The sequence below is a fragment of the Myotis daubentonii genome, chromosome 6 (genome assembly GCF_963259705.1).
Source record: "Myotis daubentonii chromosome 6, mMyoDau2.1, whole genome shotgun sequence".
In the NCBI taxonomy this organism is placed as follows: Eukaryota; Metazoa; Chordata; class Mammalia; order Chiroptera; family Vespertilionidae; genus Myotis; species Myotis daubentonii.
Window position 1 is genome coordinate 37,120,494 of NC_081845.1, and position 27,918 is coordinate 37,148,411.

Consider the following 27,918-nt stretch of genomic DNA (forward strand, 5'->3'; position numbering starts at 1 on the left):
AGAGGCAACCAGTCTCTCTGTCCTTCCTTCCCACTCTCTCTGAAAAGCAATGGAGCCCTAGCTGATTTGGCTTAGTGTCAGCCTGCAGTCTGAAGAGTCCCAGAGTCTATTCCGGTCAGGGGCATGTACCTTGGTTGCAGGCACATCCCCAGTAGGGAGTGTTCAGGAGGCAGCTGAATTGATATTTCTCTCACTGATGTTTCTAACCATCCCTCTCCCACTCACATCCTCTCTGTAAAAATAAATAAGTAAAAATAAAAAAGCAATGGAAAAAATATCCTCTGGTGAGGATTAACAAGTTCTTGTAGGCAAAAAGATCAAGTTTATAATTGTGTTCTAGTTAATAGAAATAACCATCAATTAAGTACAGGAAGCTCACAGCTTGTTCTTCTCCATTCCACCATTATGAGGCCTGTTCCATAAATGAACGTGGTAACATTCTACCTTCAAACCTTTGACTCCCTAAGACCAAACTCACAAATACACATTCTAATTCTTACTATTTACCCTTTCTAATCTCTTATATCCTGGTACATAGTCCCAGGAGCTCAAAGGTCTTTTGTCTTCATAACTCACAAATCTTAGGAAATAATCATTTAGATGCCTAATATTTGATAATGTATACTATTTAAAAAATACATCAACAGAAATTTTCTGAATGGCACTAGACAATCAATTAAGGAAACTTTTATTGAAGCTTTAATTGTGGTACAGAAATACATTTCACCTGATTTAAGTCCAACACCACCATGAAGAGAGAAATTATGGCACCAAAAGTTTCCCTCCTCTATCATAATATACTAGGATTAATTTAAATTACTACTTAATCTACAGTTTTCATTTTTCTAGGTTTTGTTTCATACAAATTTGTGTAGCTTTTCAACATTAGGTAGAAATCTTAAATGTATTAGAAAAAAAAAATAGACCTCAAGCCAACTCATGTCATTAAATCCACTGGGACACTGTTCCAAGAAAATCCACTTTGAGCATTGGTCCTCAAAACAGCACCAAAACAGTAGGTACTGTGTGCTAATTACAGAATCAAACTGATTCATTGATTGAAAGCTTCTTCAATGAAACTTTGAATCAAGAATGTGCTTAAAATAAGTCAAAAGTGATCCAACCACTTGATTTCAAAACCAAGTAGATTTTATGTTTAGAAACACTAAAAAAAAGTGTTTCATTGATAAATACGGAAGGAACAAAAACATCACTGCATTAAGCCCCAACGAAAAAAAAGAAGTGAGGACAGAATACAAAATGTAGTCAACTTTGCTGTTTTCTAGGCTGCTTAAATCTCACAGTATTTGCAAATACAGCTAAAAATGCCAACTCCTAAAAGCCTGTATTTCTAGTCATTTCCCACTGACCATTTTGGATATTCGGATGTTTTACGGACAGCCTTCTGCTTCCCTGTGTATGTCTGAGTAACCGGAACAGTTCTCATTCACATGATCCTCTGAAACTGTGGTGAAGAAAACACCAGTAAGAGGAACACATAAAGTCAGAACACTATCATGTGCATCACAGTCACAGAACTTGAGGTCACAAGATAGCAATGACATTCATGCCGCTCTGAAATAAAAATTAAGGTGAATGATTTGATTTGACTTACTAAATCCAGTATAACTTTTGTTTTCGCCTTGCTAATAAATTTAGTGATAAAATTCTTTTTATACTACTAACTTAGCAAGTTAGTAAAGACACGGTACGGTCTTCATGAGAAGCTATCTTATTTTACTGGAGAGCACAGAATGGAATAGTTCCCATATAGTTCTGCCAGTGTAGTTTAATATTAATTTGTGTCTTCCTTGCTAATCAACACTAGAAGTTTACTTTTGTCACTACCTTCTAAAAGAGCCAATGCCAATAAGAACTCCCTTGACCTTAAAAGAAAATTAAATCCTAGGGTCCATCTCCTTTCCCCCTCTGGGGTGTAAGATTGGTATAGACCCAGTGTAACAGTGTATTGCTTTATTGGGGCGGGGTTGGGAGGGGAGACACCATGGTAAGAAACAAAATCAATGAAAAGGAATACAAACTCAGGAAGCAATAATGTTAAAACAGTAGTACACAAAATGATTAACTGCAATCACTTTCTTAAGAGGACTCCACTCGTGGAAGAAAAACTTTAATTGCCATTGAAAAAAACATCTGAATGAAGTAGAAATTGTTTTCAATAACATTAGTAGAGAATATGTCCTAGAAATTGGAGGTAACTGGATGTAACATCCTGGCAGCAATTTAATAGAACAGTCCCGGATGGTTAGGCTGAGGCCAACACCTAATGAGGACGAAAGCCTTGTCTGTGGGGAATTTTGGAGGATACCTGGAGAAATATTACACTGTGCATAAACCAAATTGAATTGTTGTCGTAAGTGTTGTAAAGTTTCATATAGTAAAAGTTTTTTTCTACATGCACTTCAATTTCACAGCAAGAGTGGCATAGGATGCCTAAACACAGAATAGAGCATTCATGCAAGATATCTAACTCCTTGATATAATAATGCATACAATTCAAAATGATTACACTATCATTACATCTAGGGCTTTCTGCAACTACAAGGTGGTGGTTATGGAAAGCATGGCCCCCGGTATCAATATCTAAAAAGCAGCCACCACCTTCTTTTATGTGTGTTTCCTTTTTGCGTTTTTTCTTCATTTTTCTTAATCAACTCTGCTGCTGTTGCTGCTTCTTAGCAAAACTGGTAAAAACAAAGTTGTAATCATTGAACATAGCACTCTGGCAATCAAGACGTTTAAAACCTTCAATCTTCTGGGGTGAAGAAAGCACTGTGCGACATTTAGAACTCTGGGGAAGAAAATTAAATAAACTGTTAGTGCTTCCAACCTGCAAAAGATTCACAAACAACATAGTCATGCCACAAATATTTAAAACATTTATCTTCATAAAACTATGGTATTTGAAATATCTTAGCTGCCTTCTTATGGGCTTAAGTGAGATAAGATAATTTATGTCCACCAGCCCCATCCCAATCCCAGGCCTGCCAACAGGGACAATGAACAGTACAGGGGGAGCCCACCAATTAACTAGATATAAAACAAGAACCAACAGAAATTTAATGAAACAGAGGAAACTTTTCATCTCAAAAACCTCAACTAGTATCTGACTGATAGGTACCATTTTATGACATTCCTCACTACCCTTATTTTCTGGAAGATTTTATTGTCAAAAAACAAAGTACCTGGTTTACAAACAAGGTGGTCACAAATTTTCCTGGCTTGAAGACTTCCACAACTTTTCTGATCAGGTCATCATAGGAGGTCTGACTTAAGTTTGTTTCAAAGCTAACATAAGAAAATTCTGGTTCTGGAGTGATGTGAATAGTCCAATAAGTTCCCTTAAAGAAATAATTTTGTGTTAATAATGGAAAGGGCACACTTAAATATTTAAATAAGTATTAAGCAAATATTATTACTTACATCCGATTTCATGCCATTCATCGAATACCCACAAGGATTGAACATTGTGGCATCAATGACAGAACCTGGTATCAGGTCACGAATTCCACTCTCCTGAAAAGGAAAGAAAGAAAAAAGAGACTGAATTAAATACAAATTTAAAAAATAAAACAAGAATGAGTTAAACAATATACTTTAGTCCCCAAGCAGAATCCAGAATTACTGAAAATCCTTACACGAGTGACATCCTTTGCAGTAACACCATCTTTCATGTAGAACTGGTCCATAACTGCTGGGTCAAGCTCACTCATCAGAATTTCCAGGGTTTGATCTGGCTGACTGATTACCCTACTCTCTGGGAAATCCAAAGTATACAAGTACCTATACAAGAGTAAAAACTCATTTTTAAAAATGACAACTGGCAATTTAAAGTAATCTTATATACAAGAAAAAAATCAGTAAGTTTATGTCCAACATACCAACAGTCAGAATTCATACGTCCCATACAATATGCTGCTCCATCTGTTGAGGGAGGAGAAAGTAAAATAAATGCAACAGTTCCATTTGATAGGATGGTTTTTTTCTCACCCTTCCAATAGCTGGGATGATACTATTTGCCTCCTACCAGAAATATCAGTGAAGGAAAGTAAGTGGGTGAATTCACAAGTAGGCAAGACTCTTCCCCATCACCCTTTAAAATATATGTATATATTTTACTGACTGTCATTTAGAAATTCTCTTCAGCAGCCAGTGAGTCAGTCTAAGTGGTGCTGAGAAAACTATGGTTCCTTCTCCCCTAAAACTCCATTAGGAAATAGAATTTGGTTGCCCATTTATCTACTCTCCCAAGTAAATACAACTTATTTTATGTAATACTTTCCATATTGTTTCAAAGCCTCACTCAACACAGTAAATTAACAATTGGTAGATATTTACATTAAGTTACAATTAGCACTCTCTGATTTAGACCAGTTTAGTTTCATATTAGTAGATAAGAATAGAAATCTGATTTTCTTTTAAAATCATGCCAGTGAGTGACTGTCAAATTATTAAAATGATCCTAAGTTATCAGCTTTATCTAGGATATAAGGGTGTTGGATTAGAAAACCCTTAGTTCCTTGACCTTAAAGCTCAAAAAGGAAGGTTTATAGTCCTGGCCGGTGATTCAGTTGATTGGAGTGTTGCCCAATACACCAAAGGGTTGCAGGCTCAAATCCTAGTCAGAGCATATACCTAGGTTGCAAGTTTGATACCTGTTCAGGCCATGAGAGGCAGCTGATCAATGTTTCTTTTTCACATCTCTCTCTCAAAAAAGCAAAACAAAACAAAACCCAAAACACACACATATCCTTAATATGTGTTTTTTTAAAAAAGATCTCTAAATAAAAGTTTTGTAAATGAAAGAAAATCTTGCCTAGTATACTGAAGGCACATATGATCTCATTGTGCTGGTCATTTATAAAGCAGCTTAATTCCTGTATAGAATGCTGGATCAGTGTCTTAACAGAGGATTATGCAGTCACTCACTGGGCATTTTTCTGGATGAAGGGATCATAGCCTTTATATACACTAAGTTAGATATAAATCCGAGCAAGTGACTGGATCAAGATGAATTCGTTTCATTGTCTATCATTTTAACAACAATGACCCGAGGTGCACACACATATACTCTAAAATTTATAATCAACTATATTGATACACTTATCTTAATTATAAACATGCTACATTTGCATAAATGTGCTTTCATATATATAAAGATTTCTGAAAAGATATACCTCTAACTTTAATAAAGCAGGTTTCAATTCTATTTATTTAAACTTACTTGGGAAAATTGCATTAAGAAACTCTATTTCTTCCTGGAAATTCCGGTGTGGGTACCCTTGGTGAGAAGGCTTCATGAAATTCTTACGAGAATAAAAGAAGCTCTAAAAAGGGAAGATAAACCAATATCCATGAGTCAAGTGCTATTAGGAACAACTTTGTAAACTGTGGAAAAGTCTCAGCATAGCAATAATATAAGTGCATTAATGACTTTCTACAAACTAAAATGCCCATCCTACAGATGATGGGTCATAACAACGATACCAATTAAAATACAATAAAGCAGTGATTTCTGATCTGGGCATTAAATAGGCATGTAAACCAAAATTTTGTGGGAGAACATGTGTACATTAAACTTTAAGAGTCAGTGATTCAGCACTAGCCAGTGTAACTCAGTGGTCATCCTTTGCCCTAAAGGATCGGGGGTTCCAATCCCAATCGATACATAGCAGGGTTTGTTGGGTTTGTTCCCCATTGGGGGCATGTACATGAGGCAACTGATCAATGTTTATCTCTCACATCAGTGTTTCTATCTCTCCAGAATCAACGAAAAATATATCCTTAAGAAAAGAGTCAGTGATCAAAAAATTAAGGACATATTGCTTGAGTTTCTTATGAGGATCAATAATTAAAAACTTTCTTAGGTCCTAGTAACAAGATAGCCTTTACCCTAATTAGGTAAAATACTAAAATTCAACATCTGCTCATCAGAACAATTATGCCCTAAGTAAACATCGTAATTCTTTAAAAAAAAAAAAAAATTTATTGACTTCAGAGAGGAAGGGAGAGGGAGAGATAGAAACATCGACGAGAGAGACACATCGGTCAGCCACCTCATGCATGCTCCCTACTGGGAATCGAGCCTACAACCTGGGCATGTGCCCTGATTAGAAATGGAACCTGGGACCTCTTGGTCCATGGGATAATGCTCAATCCATTGAGTCACACCAGCCGGGCTATCGCCTTAATTCTTAAATGTTATCAGAATTTAACTCTATATACGGTTGCTCTTAACATAATCAACTTTTTATTATGAAAACTGAATTTTTCTTGCTGTCACTTATTTTCTTAGTTTCTTTGCCCTTCATATTAACATTTCAAGGAGTTAAATATTGAACATGTCTGGTTTCTTCATTTCTTTCTCCCATATGGATTTTATCCCAACTCATTCTCTGCTTCCTCCATATTCTGCAATTCTTCCGCATCAGGAAGAATATTCTTTCTCTCATGGTGTGCCCACCCTTACCCATTACAACCAAAGCAATAAGTATACGAATTTATTTATAAGTTAAAGGATTAAATAATGTTTTTTGATTACTTACTTGAATTGAGTCAAACCCACTGTAATCCCTAGCAAGTTTCAACAGGGGAACCAGTGCTTTCAGCAAGAGGGTGGTACCACATGTCTTCAAAATGAAACGTCTCTTGGAGACAAACATGCTACTCTCACTACAATTAAAAAAAGTTACAATATTATAATGCTATTTATGTACTTTTGATACAATTAACTTATTATTGGACTATAACTTACAATATAAATTTTTGCTAATTTTAAATGTTAAAACCTCAAGGAAGCAAATAATATACTACAGTAGTCTTCCTCTTCTATTATACAAAAACCCGTTTAAGTACTAGAACTCACAGAAATAGTCCTTAAATTCATTATAAAGCATATTAGCTCATTATACACACCCTCTTTTTTACTACTAAATTTTTCTCCTCACCTATCCTAAGACATTATTAAATTCATACTTTACATCATCTTGCACCATCCACTCTCACATGTATTTCTATAGCCATCTCATTACTTCTTACACTAGGTAATAAGCCCAGAGAAGAAAGGAATGTTTGTTTTCACTCACCATTATATCTCTACGGTACCTTAGGAACCTTGTTCAATCCAAGGCCCATTATAATATGTATAAGAATTCAACGTATTTATTGAATAAATTATCTTTGTACCTATAAAGAGGTTGAATGACTTTTTTCTGTTATAGATGGCAATCCTATTTGTACAGCGGAGCTAACCTCACTTTGCCTAAGGCTCTGATATTGAGAGGCATATACTAAAAGTAAGACTCCAATCTCCAAGGTAAAGGTACAATGTCATTCTACCCACTTTATAGATACTTCCTGCTCACTACAAATAGGTAAAGATGGCAACCATCTTGAAGATCTTTCAGGTAAGACTTCAAAACCTACTGCCTAGGGATACCTGAATTAACATTTTATTTTACATCGTATTTTTAAAAATAAGGTTAAAATAATTATAGAACTAAGGTCCAGGGGAACAATTTGCTATTCTATATATAGTAAAATTCAGACAGAAATGTTAGGTAACTCTTATTTTACAGGACTTACCTGAGTACATAAGCTTCCTGCTTGTCAGTTTTTGTCACACTTATGATTGAACATTGCACATCCTTCAAAAGTATGTCCCACTCGGATCTATCATTTAATAAAAAAGATGATTGATTCATTATACTATTTGCCTACTCTCAAAAATTATAAATCACATTTAGAAGAGTTTTTCAATGATCAACAAAACGTATTTTATATTTGTTGGCACATTCTAATAGTAGCTTCTCTTATGAATATCAACATTTAGATTTGTTCCAAAATTGTCTATCTATATTGACATCCATTAAATAAGATAACATCATTGGCAATTTACTAAGAAAAAGACAAGTAAACAAGCCATATACAGAGGAAATTCAAAAGGAAACCAAGGCCCTCACCGGTTTGGTTCAATGGACAAGAGTGTTGGCCTGTTGTCTGAAGGGTCCAGGATTTGATTCCTGTCAGGGTCACATGCCCAAGTTGTGGGCTTGATCACCAGTAGGAGGTGTGCAGGAGGTAGCCAATCAGTGATTCTCTCCCATCAATGATGCTTCTCTCTCTCCCTTCCTCTCTGAAACCAATTATCTATAATAATAAAAGCATAATATGCTAATTAGACCGGATGTCCTTCCAGATGAAGCCAGGGTTGCGAGGGAAGCCAGTGCCAGCAGCCGGGGAAAGGAAGGCCTACTCTTGCATGAATTTTGTGCATCGGGCCTCTAGTATTTATATAAAAGGCTAAGTGTCTGTCTGTCCAACCGGTAGCTATGACGCACACTGACCACCAGGGAGCAGATGCTCAACGCAGGAGCTGCTATGAACTGCACTGGCCATCTATCCTATATAATAAAAGGCTAATATGCAAACTGACCAAATGGCAGAACCGGTCGCTATGATGCGCACTGACCACCAGGGGACAGACGCTCAACACAGTAGCTGCCCCCTGGTGGTCAGTATGCCAGAAGCTGGGTTCACGGCTGGTGAGCGCAGCAGTGGAAGTGGGAGAGGCTCCCACATCCACGGCAGCAATAAGGATGTCTGACTGGAGGGTTAGTCTAAACCAGCAATTGGACACCTCCCCGCCCCAAGGGCTCCGGGATTGCGAGAGGGTGGGTGCAGGCTGGGTTGAGGGACTCCCCGCAAGTGCACGAATTTCATGCACCGGGCCTCTAGTGTGTGTGTGTGTGTAAAAATAAAAGCCTATATATGCAACTTTCCCTCATGGGAGTTCGACTGGGAGACCCATCACTCGCTATGATGTGCACTGACCACAGGAAGGCCCTGGCCGGCAGCCAGGGAAGGGAGGCCCCAGCTGGCAACCAAAAGGCCCTGATCACCGGTTAGGCCTAGGGTCCCTACCTGTGCACAAATTTCGTGCACTGGGCCTCTAGTTTCCAACTCTGCCAAGATCCCCCATGGTGCAGCCTACAGCCCAGCTCAGCCCGGAAACGGTGGCTGTGGATGCTGGGTAATGACGCCATGTAGCAATGCCCAGCTTCCTCTCCCTGGTGACTAGGCTCCTTGGAGTTTCTTCAGCCCAAGAAACCGACTTGCTTTATAGTCAGGTGCAAACATTTTATAGTTTAAATGTTTGTGAAGTGTTTTCCCGAGCCTCAAGTCCTAGAGTAGGTAGATAGTAGACTCAGTAGAATCCTATTTTCTTTTCATTATCAAGACATGAATAGGGATATTAAAATATTTCTTCTAATTGATTTCCTTTCAATGTGCAAGAATCTGTGCACCAGGACACTAGTGTGTGTGTGTGTGTGTGTGTGTGTGTGTGTGTGTGAGAGAGAGAGAGAGAGAGAGAGAGTGTATGAAAAGGAAAACCATTACTTTTCACTAGTTAAATGATTAAAGCATGTTAAAAATTGAGAAACATTATCAAAAAATGAAGGGAAAAAAAAGCCTTTGGCTGGCAATTCAACAGTACAAGCATTCCCACAAGATCTTGGGCATACAACGTGGCTCTCTAATGAATTGGGAAAATGTCTATTTCAATCAAGTAGAAAGTCTGTAGTACAGGCAATAATAGCAAAACTGAAGCCATATGGATATACAACTAACTAGTATTTTTTTTTTTTCTTAAAAATTTGTTTTGATTTTGAGAGAGAAAGGGAGAGGGAGAAGGGAGGGATAGAAACATCAATGAAAGAGAAACACTGATCAGTCGCTTCCTGCACAACCACTACTGGGGAGTGAACCTGCAACCCGGGCATGTGCCCTGACCTAGAATAGAACCAGTGACCCCTTGGTTCATAGGTCAACGCTCAACCATTTAGCCATACTGGCTGGGTCTTTGCCATTCTTTAATTGGATTGTTTGTCTTCTTTTGGTTAGGTTGTATGAGTTCCAAAAAATAAAGGGAAAAATAAAGGAAAAAAAGGTATCCTATCTAATAAAGAGGTAATATGCAAACTGATCATCACTCTAACACATAAGATGGCTGCCCCCATGTGAACACAAGAAGGCCACCATAAGATGGTCGGCAGAGGAGGTCAGTTGTGGGTGATCAGGCCATCAGAGGGTAGTTGGGGGCGAGCAGGCCTGCAGGGGAAGGCAGTTGGGGTGACTAGGCCCGCAGGTGAGGATAGTTAGGAGCAACCAGGCTGGCAGGGGAGGGCAGTTGGAGGCAATTAGGCTGGCAGCGGAGTGGTTAGTGGCAATCAGCCAGGCAGGTAGGCGAGCGGTTGGGAGCCATCAGTCCTGGATTATGAGAGGGATCCCAGATTGGAGAGGGTGCAGGCGGGGCTGAGGGACACCCACCCCACCCTCCCCCTGCACGAATTTTGTGCACTGGGCCTCCAGTAAATACATAAGAAGTTACATGAGTTTCTTAAACATTCTGGGTATTAAACCTTTATCAGATGTATCATTGCCCAATATGTTCTCCCATACAGAGGGCTTCCTTCTCATTTTGTTGATGGTTTTGTGGTTTGTTTTTGTGTTGTTTTTTTTGGCTGTGCATTAACTTTAATTTTCATAGTCCCATTTGTTTATTTGCTCCTTAGTTTCCTTTGCTCAGGGGATGTATCAGTAAACAGATTGCTACAAGAGATATCTGAGATTTTGCTGCTTATAGTTTCACGACTTACATTTAAGTCTCAGCTTTTATTCTCTGTTGCTGACTGGATAAACTCATTCACTCTTTTGTCATGTCCATTCTATTTAAGCCCATCCAGTAATTTTTATTTCAGTAATTATTTTCATTTTAAGAGTATTCACTCTTACTTATAAAATCGTTATGACAGCTGTCTTTAAATCTTGATCAGCATCACCTCAAGGCTGGTATATGTTGACTGTCTTCCTTTGAGAGACTGCTGGGGGCCTGCCCCAGCTGTCCAGGGGTTCCCAAAGGTGTGGACGGAGTCCGCGAAGAATGTTTTACACGGAGACGGCGTTCAGAACTCTCTATAGTCTCCGTGGATCTTCCCTGTGCCTGGCTGAGGCCTCAGAGAGAGAGATCCCAAGGCAAGCTGAGCCTTGATTTTATAGTGAGAGGTAAACAAGGTAATGGTTTCCAAAGTTACACTGTTCTTGTGAGTTTCACTTGTTTTTGTTCTTGTGAGTTTCACTTGTTTACACCATGGTTATACTTCCTGCACTTCCTCAGCCCATTAGCTTCCCAGATAAGATCTAGGGAGTGTTATAAGGTCAAGCCTAATTATGCTAAGAGGACTGTGTCCTCTAAGCTGGGAATTGTTTGTGACTTTACCAACAGGTCAGTCCGAGGCTTAACCCCATATCGGCTCCCTACAAGAGACACCGAGAATATCCTGATCTTCTGTATAATTGAGCAATTTATCATTGCAGCCTGAACATTTTGATCATGTTATATAATTTTTAAAAAATGTTTATGGAGGGGGGCAGGGGGAAGAGGCAGCAACAGAGATAGAACAGCTGCCTCCCACACATGCCCAGACTGGGATTGAGCCTGCAACCCAGGCATGGCCCTGACAGGGAATTGAACCCATAACCCTTCAAGGGTGAGCCACACCAGCCAGGCCAAGTTATATAATTTTAAATCGTATTTAAATCCTATGGAGCATGTTGATTTAAAAATTGTTTTAGCAAGCAATTGAAATGTTATGGTTCAGTCCTCAAGTTCTTGTTGAACTTCTTTCTATGGGTTTATGTTAGGTTTCAGTTTAGTTAGGGAAGGCTATTATGCATGCCACTAGAGGCCTGATGCTTGGCCCTCACAGCCCAGGCTTCGCCTGGAAGGCGGTCTGATCTAATTAGCATATTAGCTCTTTATTATGTAGGATGGTATTCAGATCTATCATGCACTCAGTGGCCAGTCTGGTACTGGGAGGTGAGCTATCAGTTCTCAAAGCCTTGGATCTTCTGTTTAGGGTCAGAGCCATACATGAGCAGCTCAGGGGGATTCATATAAATCTTTATGGGACTTAACTTTCTTCAACTTTTTCTCCTCTCCATAATAGCTCTGACAATGTCTGGCTCAATGGCAGAAGCAGGGGAACTTTTTGGTCCTCTGGCTAGAAAGCCAAGGCTTTAGGTTTCCCACTCTGCAGCAGGCAGCCTGTGATTATCTCTCTCTCATGGGCCAAATGGGGAGATGACAGGGAAAACAACAACAGGGATATCCTTGATGCTATACTATCTTGGGACCACAGTTCTTCTGGTCAAAAAATGTTCCCCCCTCCTTGGAGTTTAGGCATCTACCTGGCTACAATTACTACAGGACTGCATTATCTGTGGCAGGGAAGAACAGAAGAAAAACAAAATAAAACTAAACCAAAAGGGGATCCCACCCATTCTCTTTGAGCCAAAGGGACCCCTCCTTCCTGTCTTTACAGACCAGAAAAAGGAGACTTCTTGGAGTTCTTTATTTGCACCTCGTGTGCAGCAGTCCCATGTTTCTGGCAGCCTTTGAGACCACCCTAGGAGATTCCAGAGGAAAAAAGAAACAGGAAACCATGGCTGTTCCAGTGGCATTTTAAATTCTGGTTTCCTTCTTCCATTCACCTGCTAACATTTACTTTTCAGAGCCCTCACCATGCATTCTGTCCAGGGTTTTTAGTTGCATCCAGCAAGGTGCTTATTCCACCTTAATGGAAACCACACAGTGCTCCTGTAAGTCATTCACCATTACTTAAATTCTGCAACCAAACAGAAATCCTCCAGCAGTCATTATTTTTCCAAAGTCAGTGTGAAAGAAAGCAATTGTGTGAAAACACCTTAAACACAGTTGGATGGTCTATCAACCAAGTGGTTATAAAGACATAATCCTAGGAGAGCTGCTAGGCTCAGAAATATAATAAATACCAGAGGCCCGACGCACGAAATTCGTGTAAGGGTAGGCCTTCCTTTCCCCGGCTGCCGGCACCCACAGCCCCGGGTGCCCCGGCTTCGTCCGGAAGGACATCTGGTCTAATTAGCATATTATGCTTTTATTATTATAGGTAACAAGTCGGGGGGACGGGCAAGAAAGATGTGACAGAAAACTGAAGCTATTAATACAATTGCTATACATGTGCATTAAGTGAATGGTGAAAGACCAACACCCAAACAGCTGAGAATTCCAGCATATCATTCAATCACATTTCTGTGGGAAAAATAAGCCTCCTTTTGTAAATAAAATGCGGCTTTATTGGATTCTAGCCACACCCACTCATTTATATAGTGTCTATGGTTGCTTTCTCCCTATAAGGTCATAGCTGAGTAGTTGCAACATAAACTGTACTGTCTGCCTTGCAAAGTTTTAAATTTTCTATCTGGCCCTTTATAGATTTTTGCTGACACCTGTTACAGAGAAAAGATTTTAAGTGCCCTGCTTTATGTCCAAATTTAATGATGAAAAAGACCAAGTATTTTGTACAGTTGACCAAGGCATTTTCTAAATTCCTTGTTTGTGATTTCAAAGTGAGATAGTATAAAAATTCGTGCGGGGAGGGGGGGGGGTCCCCCCTCAGCCTGGCCTGCACCCTCTCCAATCTTGGATCCCTCTCGCAATCCAGAACCACTGGCTCCTAAGAGCTTGCCTGCCTGCCTGCCTGATGCCCCTAACTGCTCTCCCCTCCTTGTCTGATCCCCCTAACTGCCTATTTGCTCTCCCCTCCTGGCCTAAACCCCCTAACTGCCTATTTGCTCTCCCTTCCTCTCTGCACCTTCAGACCCCAGTGCAGGAGTGCTGAGAGCTCTCTGCCAAGGCCCCACCCCCGTCCTGACGCCCCCCCTCTAGCGGCAGCAGCCTCACATCCTGGTGGCACAAGTCCCTGCCTCCGCCCTCCAGCTTCTGTGTGCATGCACCTTTGACTGGTCGTGACTCGGACACCGTTAGGACCCATTAGCATATTCCCCCTTGTTATATAGGATGAGTTCAATAAATCATAAATTGACAACAAAGCAGAAGAAAGAAGACAATTTTGGAATGTATTTCATAGTGTTGATTTAGTGATTGGAAAATATTGCAAAAGACATTCAAAATATTACACAATTGCAAGGTGTTATAAAACAATAAAAATTCATAGGTAAAGGAACATATTCTAATTTGAATTACATTTTATTTACATAAGTGCAGCCACCTCACCTCACTGGTTTTCAACTGAGGATGACTGTCACCCAGAAAACATTTGGCAGTATTTAGAGACATTTTTTGGTTGTCACATCGGTGGGGGGTTTGTCATTGCAGACATGTAGTTGGTAGAGACCAGGGATGCTGCTACACCATAGGTCAGTGATTTCAACCTTCTGGCCCTTTAAATACAGTTCCTCATGTTGTGACCCAACCATAAAATTATTTTCGATGCTACTTCATAACTGTTATGTTGCTACTGTTATGAATCGTAATGTAAATATCTGATATGCAGGATGGTCTTAGTTAGACGACCCTGTGAAAGGGTCGTTCAACAGCCAAAGGGTCGCGACCCATAGGTTGAGAACCGCTGCCATAGGTAAATAGGACACAAGTTATCTAGCCCAAAATGTTAAAAGTGCCAAGGTTGAGAAACCTAACTTCAAAGTAAAGTACTAAAAAATACTATCAGATCATGATAAATGATCCCAAAGTAGTGTGCTCCTTTACTAATGGCAGTATATGGACTGAATGATCCGTTACCATTCCCGAAAAGCAAAACATTAACGACATAGTTTATATTTAAAACTTCCTTAAAGAGTGTGGTCTAGTCCAAGCTGGTGTTGCCCTACAGACTAAAAGGTCCCATGTTTGATTCTGGCCAAGGGCACATGCCCAGGGTTGCGGGCTTGATCCCGCTCAGTAGGGGGCGTGCAGGAGGCAGCCAACCAATGATTCTCATTGTTGATGTTTCTATCTCCCTTCCTCCCTGGAAAAAAAAAAAAAAAGAGTGTGGTCTAATAAAAAAATAGAACAAGTTGAGGTGTTTACATGAGAAAACATACGATTAAAATGACAAGACAGACTTCTACACCAGCTGACTCCATTATACATAAAATAGGCAAGTGACTACACTGAAAAAATGTTTTTAGCCCTAGTCAGTTTGGCTCAGTGGATAGAGCGGGTCGGCCTGGGGACTGAAGGGTCCCAGGTTTGATTCCAGCCAAGGGTACATACCTCAGCTGCAGGCTCCTCCCCAGCCCAGGCCCTGGACGGGGCACATGAAGGAGGCAACAAATCTATGTGTTTCTCTCACATTGATTGATGTTTCTGTCTTTCCTCTCTCTTCCACTCTCCCTTAAAAACAACAACAACAAATCAATGGAAAAATATCCTAGGGTGAGGATTAACCAAAAGAAAAAAAAAAAGTTCTTTCTGATTTTAGGAGACACAAACAAGGATAAAAAACATCAATCAGCTGCCTCTTGCATGCCCCCTACTGGCAATCAAGCCCACAACCTGGGCAGGTGCCCTGACTGGGAATGGAACTGGTAACCTCTTGGTGCATGGGATGATGCTCAAGCAACTAAGCCACACTGGCCAGGCCTGACTACATTTTTTTAATGTAAAAAATAAACACCTCAGGTCAAATGATCTTTAACAAAAATACCAAGACTACACCTACACAACTGGGAAAGGACAGCCTCTTTATTAAATGTTGGGAAAATTGCGTCTCCACACAAAAGAGTGAAATTGAAGCCCTACATCACACCATATGCAAAAATTAACTCAACATGGGTTAAAGACTCACGGGAAAAGTCTGACACTGGATTTGACAATGTTTTCTTGGATGAAACACAAAAAGCACAGGCAACAAAACAAAAGCAAAAATAGACAAACAGGACTGTATCAAACTTAGTAACTTCTGTGCATCATAGGAAAGCACTCGACAAGAGTGAAAAGAAACCCTGCAGAATGTGTGAGAAAATATTTGCAAATCATATATCTAACAAGAAGTCAACATCCAAAATCTACAAGAAACTCTAACACCAAATGCAAAAATGGCCAACAAGCATATGAAAAGATGTTCTACACCACAAATCACAAAAGAAATGCTAATCAAAACCACTTCACACCCATTAGGATGTAAAAAAGGGGGGGGGGGGCGGATAACAAAGGCTGGTAAGGAAGTGGAGAAATTGTAACAATACATAGCGTATACCTTAGGTGAAAATTACCACATGCTCTAGCAATCCCACTTCTGGGTATATATCCAAAAGGATTCAAAACAAGATCTGGAAGAGGTATTTGTACATCCATGTTCATTGTAACTCACAAATGTCAAAAGGTAGGAAGCAACCCAAATGTCCATCAAGAGATTAATGGATAATGAAAATGTGGTATATATACGTGTAATGGATAATTCACACTTAAAGGAAATTTTTTATCCCATGCTACATGAATGACATTGTGCTAAATGAAATAACCAGTCACAAAAGGACAAATACTATGTGATCCCACTAATGAGGTTCCAAAACAGTCATATGAAGTATCTATAGTAGTCAAAATCATAAAGTAGATAGGTGGTTTGTCAAGGACTGGGGAGAAAGGAGGGAAAACAATATCCTATCTAATAATATACAAACATGGTAATTGACCATACCTTCGCTACGCCTCCCATCGGCTAATCAGAGTGACATGCAAATTAGCCACCAACAAAGATGATGGCTAATTTGCATACTGCAGGAAGGGCGGGACAGTGCCATCCCAGCTGTCCTGCTACCATCTGGGCCTGCTATCTGTGATCCTGGGCGGGGGGGGGGGGGGCGCGGAATGCCGTGTGTGACTGGACCCGGGCCCCAACCCCCGGCGCTGCCAACCTCCTTATCGGCCCTGCCCTGTGCGCAACCTGGGGAGGTGGGGCAGGCACCTAGGGATCGGGCCTGCCATCTGCCACCCGGGGAGTGGGCCTAAGCCAACAGGTGGTTATCTCCCAAGGGGTCCCAGACTGGGAAAGGGCACAAGTGGGGCTGAGGGACAACCCCCACCCCCCGCCAGTGCACAAGTTTTTGTGCACCGGGCCTCTAGTTTTATACATATAGTTTCACAGGATGAAAAAGGTTCTAGAGACCTGTTGCACAACAATCCTATATAATAAGAGATTAATATGCTAATTAGCTGTTACGTGAGATGTAATGACCAAGCGCATCACGACCAGATCATGGATCAGCAGGAGGATGGGCCAGCGAGGTACAAGAGAGCTACAGGAGGGGGCAGGGCAGCAAGCAAGCGGGAGGCAGGGCAGTGGGTGAAGAGCTACAGGAGGGCGGCAGCAACCTACTAGGGCACGGATCTGTGCACAGGGCTACTAGTAAGAATATACTTAACAATCCTGAACTGTACACTCAAAAGTGGTTAAAATGATAAATTTCATGTTAGGTTTTTTAAAACTTTAATTAAAAATGTAAATGACTGAGGGAACAATGCTGCTGGAGGGTTTTCACCCATCACCTAAGGAATTAGAATTGAGTTTGATCCTACTATGAGATCCAATAGGTCAGACACTACAGATGGTGCCTGAAAATTTGCATTTACAAGGCCTCCATGTGATTAGATTCCACTAATGGATTACTTTCTTAAAGCTGGTTTCAGAGTTATCAATTTACTCAAAAAGCCTATTTGAAGCTGCCCTCAACTGTGCTTGCTAATAGCATGACTTTCCTTACATTCAGGCCTCTACACCTTACCAACGTAGCATCATACCCTAAAACATAAGATTATTCATCAAAGCCTAGGCCAGTGATGGTGAACCTTTTGAGCTCGGCATGTCAGCATTTTGAAAAACCCTAACTTAACTCTGGTGCCGTGTCACATATATGTGTTTTTTTTTTACATATATAAGTTTTTTGATATTTGCAACCACAGTAAAAGATTTATATTTTTGATATTTATTTTCTATATTTAAATGCCATTTAACAAAGAAAAATCAACCCAAAAAATGAGTTCGTGTGTCACCTCTGACACATGTATCATAGGTTTGCCATCACTGTCCTAAGCTGACCAAAACAAATTCCGAGCATGCCTTCTTAGGGCAGTTAATTCAAGATATCTGGAGAAATAAATATTCTCTTTTTGTTCAAATAAATCAACCCAATAATCACAGTATTCTCCATCTCAAATCTCTACCCCAAATTTAAATCACTTTCAGTATAATTATTGTTTACAGTACTTGCAATGTGCACTTCTGAAAGAAAGGTGGTTTAGAGACAGCAGTTCAAACTTTTTGAAACTGTTAGAAATGTAACAAGTTTAATTCAACAGGAAACTTTTCTACTCCAAAGCATTTAAACTGAAAGGTTTTTTAGCAATGGGTTGTAAACTCCTTCAATGTAAATGATCAATTCTGCAATACTGTGCAATGATGTAGTCAAGTAATGCATGAGTTCTGGGAAAGGTAATGCTGAGGTGTGATTTACTATCTTTGCAACTGCCCCTAATACTTTACTTGCAAGTTATATTTTAGCTTATAAAAATAAAATACCTGGAAGTTTCTCACAATTAATGAAATCTTTATGTATTCTCTTTACTTTCACTAGAATTTCCCACCTCCTACTAAGAATAAGTCAGATTTGTGATAAATCAAAAGCAAAAAGCCTTCTTTATTGTCCTTAAAGATCAAATTAAACTATCTTTTCTTTTTACCAAATTTTCTTATTTTCTGACAGACTTCCTCTCCATTACTTCCATCCATCCCAAAGCTGCCATTAAAATAAGACTTTTATTTGGTCCAAATTAGTGCAGGAACTTGACATTTTTACACTTTTGAAATCTGAAAAATTAGTAGACAAAACTGCAGGTTAAGATATTACTCCTTCTTTTTACATTTCAACTTTAAATACCGTGTGAAATAAGTCAGTTTTAGGACACATCATCCTTTCCTTTATTTACTTGGATATGCCAGGACTACTGCTTTCCACCAACAGATGATTAACCAGTATTCTTTAACCCAGCCCATACCAGACAAAATTTTCTATTAAAAATGACCCTCCCCTCAATTACATGTGTCCCTTTTATCTCCCTTGAGAAACTAGTAAAAGATTACCGGTATTACAAAATTGACTGGGAAGATAAGCCTATTTTACATTACGTGTGTTCTATTCCCTCATGCCACATTAAAAAAAAAAAAAATCAACTCCAGATGGACTGCAGATATGAATATGAAAGGTAAAACAATGTTGAGGGATGAGCAAAGATATCTCAAATAGTTGTGGACAAGCTCATGGGAGGCTTGCATGGCCGCCTTACAAACTCAAAGACCTAAAGTAACCACCTAAGATGGTCTGAAATGAAAACTTCCTAACTAAAAGTGAATCTAATGATCAAAATAAACAGGAACAGAAGAGAAACAGAGGCATGGATACAAGACAAAGACTGACAGCTGTTTGAGGGGAGGAGAAACTGCAAGAAAGAAGATGAAGAGATTAGCCAAAGAACATATAATGCATAATCCACAAACAACTGTGTGGGGATGGCCAGAGGGAAGGGTGGGATGGGGACATCTGTAATAGTTTCAAGTAAAAAAAATAAATGGATAGAGGTAAAAAATAAAAGTGAGTCATGGCAGGTAGTCCTGTACCAGGCAGGAATATTCATTGACAAAGGTCAACCTTTATCTTAACTGAGCCTATTGTCTTTTTTGCAACACATCTTTGTCAGAGTCATTTTTTTTCCAGACCCCTACGGGCACAATCACTGTACCAGAGCAAACCAAAGAACCCTCACTGTTTTAATGTTAATTGTTCAGTTAGGTATCCTATACCCACCAATGTAAAAGAAGTGTCTATTGTTGTGATGACCCCCAACCATAAAATTATTTTCATTGCTACTTCATAACTGTAATTTTGCTACTGTTATGAATCGTAATGTAAATATCTGATATGCAGGATGTATTTTCATTGTTCGTGACCCACAGGTTGAGAACAGCTGGATCCAGTTCCAGAGATTTCCAAGCTTTGCATTCTCTCACCTCCCTAATCACCAAGAAATTTCATGTAACCCCTCTAAGTCTTTTCTCTTGTATTCTGATGTATAAAATATGTGGTAAAACTGACATTTTCCAAAGCACTTTCTCAGCCCGTTGCCTCCCAGCAAATTTTCTCAGCTTGGTTCAAATAAACTCAAAGATTCTCTACAGGTTTGGATGTCTCTTATGTCAACATAGTACATAAAAACTGCTAACCATTAAAGGGGAAATATTAATAAATTGAACTATATTAAACTTAAGGTGTTTCTACTTTCAAAGGAAACCCATAGAGGATATATTTGTGATATTGGACAGAGATTTCATCCGTAACATATTAAGAACTATAAATAAAGTCACCCCAGAAAAAAATAGACTTGAACAAACATTTCACAAAAGATATCCAAATGAGCCAAAACCGGTTTGGCTCAGTGGATGGAGCATCGGCCTGCGGACTGAGAGGTCCCGGGTTCGATTCCGGTCAAGGGCATGTACCTGGGTTGCGGGCACATCCCCGGTGGGGGATGTGCAGGAGGCAGCTGATCGATGTTTCTCTCTCATCGATGTTTCTAACTCTATCTCTCTCCCTTCCTCTCTGTGAAAAATCAATAATAAAAAAAAAGATATCCAAATGATATAAAGGTATAAAAAAGGAAGCTCAACTCCATTAGTCTGATGGGAAATACCTACTACTACTACACACACAATAGCTAAAATTAAAAAGACAAGTGGTTAGCTTTCCCTGCTGATAGCGCTCTTGCAAACATGTGAACGTTCCTAACACCCGCTGAACTTTCTGTAAGAAGTGTGGCAAGCATCAACCCCACAAAGTAACACAGTACAAGAAGGGCAAGGATTCTCTGTATGCACAGGGAAAGTGGCATTATGACAGGAAGCAGAGTGGTTATGGTGGGCAGACTAAGCCGATTTTCAAAAAAGAGGCTAAAACTACAAAGATTGTGCTGAGGCTTGAATGCATTGAGCCTAACTGCAGATCTAAGAGAATGCTGGCTATTAATAGATGCTAGATATATGCACTCTCTGACCTAACAGTTACACTCCTAGAGGTATGTTTATCTAACAGAAATACATAATGTTCACTAAAAGACACATGCAATAGTGTTCATAGCAACCTATTTGTATTAGCAAACTAGAAATTATTCAAATGCCCATGAACAGTAGAATGGATAAATTGTGGTATATCAACACAAAACAACTACAAGCACAACAATGAGAATGAACTACAAAACCTCAAACATAATATTGACTGTAGGAGGCCTTACATGATGCAAACTAAATGATTCCATATCTATGGTATGTTAGAAGTTAGGACAGTGACCCTAGGGGTAGAGGGGGCAGGAAAGTAATTGTTAGAGGTGCAAGTAGGACTTCTGGCTAGTTATATTCCTTAAACTTCAGTGACATGAGTGTGATCAGTTAATGAAAACTAGGTTTGCATTATGATTTTTATAACTTTTTATGTTTCAACAAAAAGTTTAAAAAATCTGTATTCAGAAGATAAGCTATTTTACTAACAGCCAGATTTTTCATATTATACTTCTTTCTTTGGTCAATTATCACCTCCTCAAACTCTGTTGGAATATTGCCTTCAAAATTACCTTACGGTTTTCTCTCGGTTCAAATCTTTAGAATTATTTTCATGTCACAATTCTTCCAGCTCCACACCACTTCCAATTAAATATTTTTGTCCTTATACTTCACAAAAGCATCTTTTCCCCAAAATCATTTCAGCTGTTTTCCAAATTCATATTCATCTTTGTTATTGTACAAAGAGTTTGGGGATTTATAATGCTCTAAGTTGATTTCACACAGATGCAAATTGCTAAGTTTACATACTTGGGGGGAGGGTAGAGAGCGCGCAACAGCAACCAAAATTATTCTTTGGTTTGTAGCAGTAAATACAACATATATGCTAATAACAACTAAATTAATGTTCCTGTTAGCGAGGCAATTCAATCATAGGCATGGTGAGAATCACTGACAAGATAAAGCTACTATGCAAAAATCAGATTGTTGTTTGGAGGCATGTATTTATTTTAAAATAAATTCTATTCATTTTTACATTTATTTACAAGATTTCTGACATACACACCTACTTGTAAAACAATCAATCACAAGGTAGTGACCACTTCTACCACTCCCCAGAGGTCCCTCAGGCCTCTTTATAATCCACCCTTCTCTTTACTCCCAAACCTCAGGCAACCACTGGTGTGATTAGTATGCATTTTCTAGAATTTTACAGAAACTGAATCTTTGAGAAACTACCAAACCATTTCCCAAAGTGGTTTGTTCACATTCCACCCTCACCAGCACTGCATTAGAGTTCTGGTTCCTTCACAGCCTGTCAGGGTTTGGATATCAAAATTATGCTAATCCCAAAATGAGCTAGGAAATGTATCTCCTCCCTATTCACAAGAATGTGTGTAAAAGGCTGGAATTATGTCTTCCTTGAATGTTGGAGAGAATACTCTAGTGAAACCATCTGGGCCCAGAATTTTCTTTATGGGACGATTGATTAATGACTAATTCAATGTATGAAATGGTTATAGGACTACTTACATTTATATTTCTTCTTACACCAATGTTTGGAAAGGTATTTTTTTTCCCCTAGGAATTTTCCTATAACACGTTCAATGTTGTAGCGTATGTAGTAATCCTGTTAGGACATTTGTGCCTGCTCACTCTCAATGTCCTTAGGTTTTACATTTGATATAGAGTGTAAAAAGTAGATTTACTTTTTAATTTTAATCTACAAATCTATTAAAATCTTTTAATTATAACCTTCCATCTACATTTTAATGGAATTACTGAGAGTAAGGACATGAGGCAAGGACAAGCAAGGAGGACATGAAGCAAGGACAAGCAAGGATTTTTGGCTTCCAAATTTTTATCATTTTAAAAACAAAACTACTAAAAATTGCTTCATGATACTAATCCTTCTACAGAATAATAAATCTAAAGCTTCCCAGTGACACTCTCTCCTCTATTTGAATAAAAACTACATCAAATTATTAGGGCACCCTTTAATGTGTAGCCTTTTAAAATTACAATCTAATAAACTTAATTCTCCATCCTTGGTTGATGGGGGTGGAAGGGAGAGATTGATTTTGTTCTAAAGATAAATATAAAACACTTGTAACATTTGTACAGTGGTTACTTACTATGTGTCACTGTTTTTAAGCACCAAATATACACTAACCCACTTAATCCTCACAACTACCCCGTGAAGTAGGTACCATTATTATCTCCATTTAGATATGAAAATATACCACAGCTAGTCATTAAGTGTTTGATTAAAATCTAGACATTCCTGAGGCCAGGCATCATTTCATTATGCATATTCTTCTAGATGACGATTATCCTTCCACCCTCTTGCCAGGTCATCACGCATCAAATATTTTTCCAGGTACTTTTAAAATCTCCTAGTAACATAACCTACCCGGTGCATTCTTGCTTGACTGACAGTTCACGGAAAAACTTTCCCAGAAAGGCTACCAATGGACTTCTCAGTTAAATCGATAAAGATTTTTTTCGTTCTTAGTTACTCCATCTACAACTGCTGAAACACCCTAGAGAAAACCCTCAAAATAGTGATTTAATGAATGTTAAATATGTACAAGACGTGCACTAAATTATGAACTATACAAAACAGAATACTCTGTCCTCGAAGATTAAACATTTTGCCATTTTATGAGCCATATTCAAGTAGTAAGATCATTGCTACTGATAAAGGCACAAAGGAAAAGTGGTTCTTAAGTATTTAAAGAAAGCAAGCTGCCCTTTTACAAGCCTTTCTCTCCCTCCTGGACTCAGGGAACTCTTAACTACAAAAAAAACCAACCAACCAACCAACCAAAACCCAAAACAACCCAAGCTTAAAATCTGGCATTTCTCCCCAAGAACTTGGATAAAGGGTAAAATCCCCGTCCCTTTATTAAGAACGTGTCCTTACAAATAAAACTTTAAAACATTCCGTGAGTCAGGGCAAAACAAGGCTATTCATTTTTATAAGTTAAGATTTTCTAAATCGTTTTTCCAAAGTTTATCACCAACACCAGGGAGTTTTCCTTCCCATCGGTGAAATGGAGGCAATACTAAGCTTCCCCATATATCTTTAAGAAAAGCCACTGCTTCCTACAACACATATATAAAGTGCTTAGAACTGAGCCTGGCGCACGGCAAACACCGTAAGGGTCGCGCAAAGCTGGAAAAAAGGAGACCCGTACGTAACACGAGCTCTCACGACGCTGTTCCACGGGAGGCAGTTCTACGGGAGGACCCCTCCAGGCCTGACGCCGTCACGTCCCGGCAGCACGTGTCCTCCCGGAGTCCCCTCTCCAGCGGCTTTTTGTCAGCGACAGCGGAGCGGCAGCCCACATTCCTGAGACGCCCATTGGCCCGCGCCCCGGCCGGGCTCTCGGCGGGGCCCGGGCGCTCATTGGCCGTCCCCGCTCAATGAAGCGGCCGCGCCGGTTCCTGCGCGAAACCGCCGCACTCGTGTGCGGAGGAGCCCGAGCGGCAGGGGTGGCTGGCGGTCAGCGTGCCCCGGCGGCAGGCCCAGGCACCGGCGGCATCGCCCGCGCTCGGACACCCCAAGACCCCCTACGAGACCTCTCGCTCCCCGAGCCACCAGCCCAGCTCCCTCGCGGGACTGCCGGGGTGGGAAGCTGGGGCCCCAGAGGCCTTTGCTGGCTTCTGCATTCAAGGTTTTCAGCCCCGGGCCCGGCGGGCCTCTAGCGCGTCAACACCGCCAACCCTATTCTGCCCCCACCTCGGCAGGACCCCGGCGGCTCGGGAACAGGTTACACACACCCAAGGTCAAGAGTCGCGGGGGCACGCCTCGCGGGCTCTGCGGCCGTCGGCGGGGAACGCCCCGACAGGCTTTGGTGCAGAGCGTGCTAGGGCGGCGGTGGGGCCCAGCCACTGCGACACCGCCGCCCCCCCAACCCCCCTCATTCCCGCCGCCCGGGCGCCACACGCCGCCAGCGCGGGCCGAGCTGGAGGCCTGCTCGCCAGCGCCTGCCTGGGACGCGGAGGGCCGCTCCGATCCGCTGCACGCGGGGAGAGCGAGCCCGGTTCAGACCCGCGCCCTCTCTCCCTCCCTCCCTCCCACAACCCCCGAGGCGGGCACGCCCGAATGAGCGCCTGACTGTGGCCGCCCGGCCACACCTGCCGGGAGGGAGCACCCGCGGCCGCCCAGGCCCCCTCGCCCGGGGCCTCGAACCGCCAAGCCGCTCCGAGCGGCGCCGCCCGCGGCCCAGCCGGGGCCATTACCTGAGCACGCGGCGGCGGCGGCCGCACCGGCCTCCTCCCCTCCCCCCGGACTGCGCCCGGCCCGGCAACGGCTACGCGAGAGACCGGCCCGGGCTCCGCATGGACCGGGCGCTCCCTCCAGCACCGGGGGCCCCTCTCGCGGCGTCGAAATAACCCCCGAAGGCGGAGCTGCTCCCTCCTGAAGGCTGCAGAGCCCGGCTCCCCACCCTCCGCCCATGGTTAGTGTCGCCCAGGCGGCGACAGCCCCAGATCCGACCGTGGGCGAGCGCCGCGGGCACCCACCTTGGGATGGTGCGAAGATCCCCCGATCCTTGACTCGCGTCGGCTTGCTGCTTGGAGAACCAAACCTCCAGTAGCTTCTCGGTCCCTTCGAAAAAATGTGCAGCTTCCATCACCGTGAGACTAGCGAACAACCAACAACCACAGAAAATCAACTAAATTAAATCTCTTCTCCCGCCGCTGCTGCGGATTGTTCCAGCTGTTTCAGGTTCCTTTTTTTTTTTTTTTTGCTACAGTTTTATATTAACTTTTTTTAAAAAAAGAATTAATAAAATTTTCCCGGCTTTTGTATGTGTGTGAGCGAAAAGTTGAACGTGAGTCTGTTGGAAATAGAGGCAGATACAGTTCAGTCTCTTGTAGTCCGCTGTTCCCCCGTTAGAGAGCGAGCTGAGCGAGCGCTAGCTAATGTCGCCGGCCATACTGTGGAAGCGAGAGCTCTGCGTGAGCAGCGCCCTTATATATGCCGTCTCCCTCGACAGGCCCGGAAGTGACGCACGTCCCGCCCCTGCGGCTCATAGCTGCAGCCGCCTGTCCATCACCGGCGGCCAAGCTGCGGCTGGCTGGCCGCCGGCCGGCAAGGAGCGCGGGGAGCTGCCCGCTGCTGCGGTTCGGGCTCGCGCGGCTCCTAGGGCGGGAGGTGGCCTGACGCTGTCGGCGGGGGGCCTGGGGAGCCGGCATGGCGCGCCGAGCGGGCGGGAGAGCGGCGGGGCGCGAATAAAGGCTGTGCAGTTGTGTGGACAACGGGTCAGCCGGGAACGTGGGGGGTCCTCGGGAAGGGGGCGGGGGCGGGGGCGGCGGCCACGCCGGGCTGGCGCGGCGGTTTGACCCGTGCGTTTCGCCGCGATGGCTGGGGCGCTTGGCCATTCTCTCAAGTGTGTCTCCCTCCCGGCGGACGAAGCCGGGCGTTCAAACCCAGCATTTGTCAACACTTGACGCACACGTTCCCAGGATCAGATTCGAAGGCGCTTTCATTCACGCCTTAGCTGCTCTACGAAGGCACGCAGTTCCCGACCCGTTTACACAATAGCCAGAAGCGTTGTCTTCTTATTTCAAAAGGGAAAAGCAAGGAGGCTCCCAGCCCTGCAGGGCTCGGGTGCGACCCGCCGCCCACCACGTGGCTCGCCCAAGCCTCGGAGTTGGCCAAGCACAGCAGCTGCCGTGAAGCGCTGGCCACTCCATGCTCCATTAGGTCAACCGGTGGGAATTGACTCTGCAAAACGATTTCTAGAAACGGATTTATTTAATGTAACTTGAAATTGATAATATTTTCCTTTAAGTTGTCTGAAGATTAACTAATTGAAAGGGGTCTCTACTGCCTCCAAAATTTACGGTGCTACCATCTCAGTGTATCAGAGTGTACATGGAAATTAATGAAAAAGGATCCAAAGCGATCACTAGAGGTTATTTCAAGAACCATGTATCTACTATTTCAGTAATAAACGTAAAGTGTTAAACAGTTGCCAAGTAATACTCATTTTAACCTGCGGTGGCAAAATTGTGATAACAAAGTTAAGACTTTTACTCAGAAATAAGAAAAAAAGTCAACCTGACATAAAAATTACCAAGGTGACAAAAGACTTCTCCATCATCCTTAAAGGAAGACTTTCCTTAACTAAAAGTGAAATGTGATCATGTTGTAAGTGTGGAAAACCTAATAAAAAAGACATGGTTTTAAGTTTGCACGCTAAATTCCCTGAAGGGTAGAACTTGTCTTACAAAAACATTTATTCACATTTCTCCATAAAACCTGTTGAAAGAAGCTGTGTTGTATGGTAGGTACATATACTAATCTCACCATGTTTTTAAAAGCACCCAACTTGGGGATTGGGACAAAAGATAAGAAATGTTACTTATTGTAATAATAATTCAAAGAGAATGTGGCGGTTATACCTGGAATAAAGATAAAAGAAGAATTTGTGTTTTACAAGCTATTCAGTTATTTTGATGTTGCTTATTGAAATGAAGAATCAGTCTATTAAACCACTTCAAACACTAATTGTAGTATAAACATAATTTGGCTTATAATTGCTTATAATTAATTGCTTTTCAATTACTATTATGCTTTTCCCTAATGCAATTTAAGTTCACATAAAAGTGCCAAAAATCTTGGCAAGGTAAGTCCTTCTTCATTTGACACAGGATAATTTTAAAAGTGTCTACCAACTGGACTGGTCCTTTGTAAAATATATTATTTTTCCTTAGTGGCCCACTCAGATGATTTACCATAGAGCAGCCAGAGTGACTTTTTAAACATAAATCCAACTTAACACTTGTTAATATTTTAATACTTAATACTTTAGAATTCTCCAGTGGTTTCCTGTCACATTTAACATCAGAATTTCTGTCTTTTTAAAAATATATGTTTTTATTGATTTCAGATAGAGTAAGGGAGAAGGGGAGAGATAGAGAAACATCAATGATG

General features: G+C 41.4%; 1 protein-coding gene across 6 annotated transcripts; it reads right to left on the reverse strand.

Moving 5' to 3' along the window:
* Positions 1-671: 671 nt before the first annotated feature.
* Positions 672-25,940, reverse strand: AMD1 (adenosylmethionine decarboxylase 1). 6 transcript variants are annotated; one of them, XM_059700704.1, is made up of 10 exons: positions 25,500-25,940; positions 7,983-8,042; positions 7,606-7,692; positions 6,567-6,693; positions 5,246-5,348; positions 3,903-3,945; positions 3,660-3,804; positions 3,445-3,537; positions 3,207-3,362; positions 672-2,812 (listed from the first exon to the last, which is right to left on the reverse strand). In XM_059700704.1, the coding sequence occupies exons 1-10, from the start codon at positions 25,607-25,609 to the stop codon at positions 2,672-2,674; spliced, it is 1,065 nt and encodes a 354-aa protein (XP_059556687.1). In that variant the 5' UTR covers positions 25,610-25,940; the 3' UTR covers positions 672-2,671. The 6 variants fall into 6 exon arrangements, with proteins under 6 accessions (XP_059556687.1, XP_059556688.1, XP_059556690.1 ...); XM_059700705.1 differs by lacking the exon at positions 7,983-8,042; XM_059700707.1 differs by lacking the exons at positions 7,983-8,042; positions 25,500-25,940 and adding an exon at positions 23,383-23,500.
* Between the last annotated feature and the right edge of the window lie 1,978 nt (positions 25,941-27,918).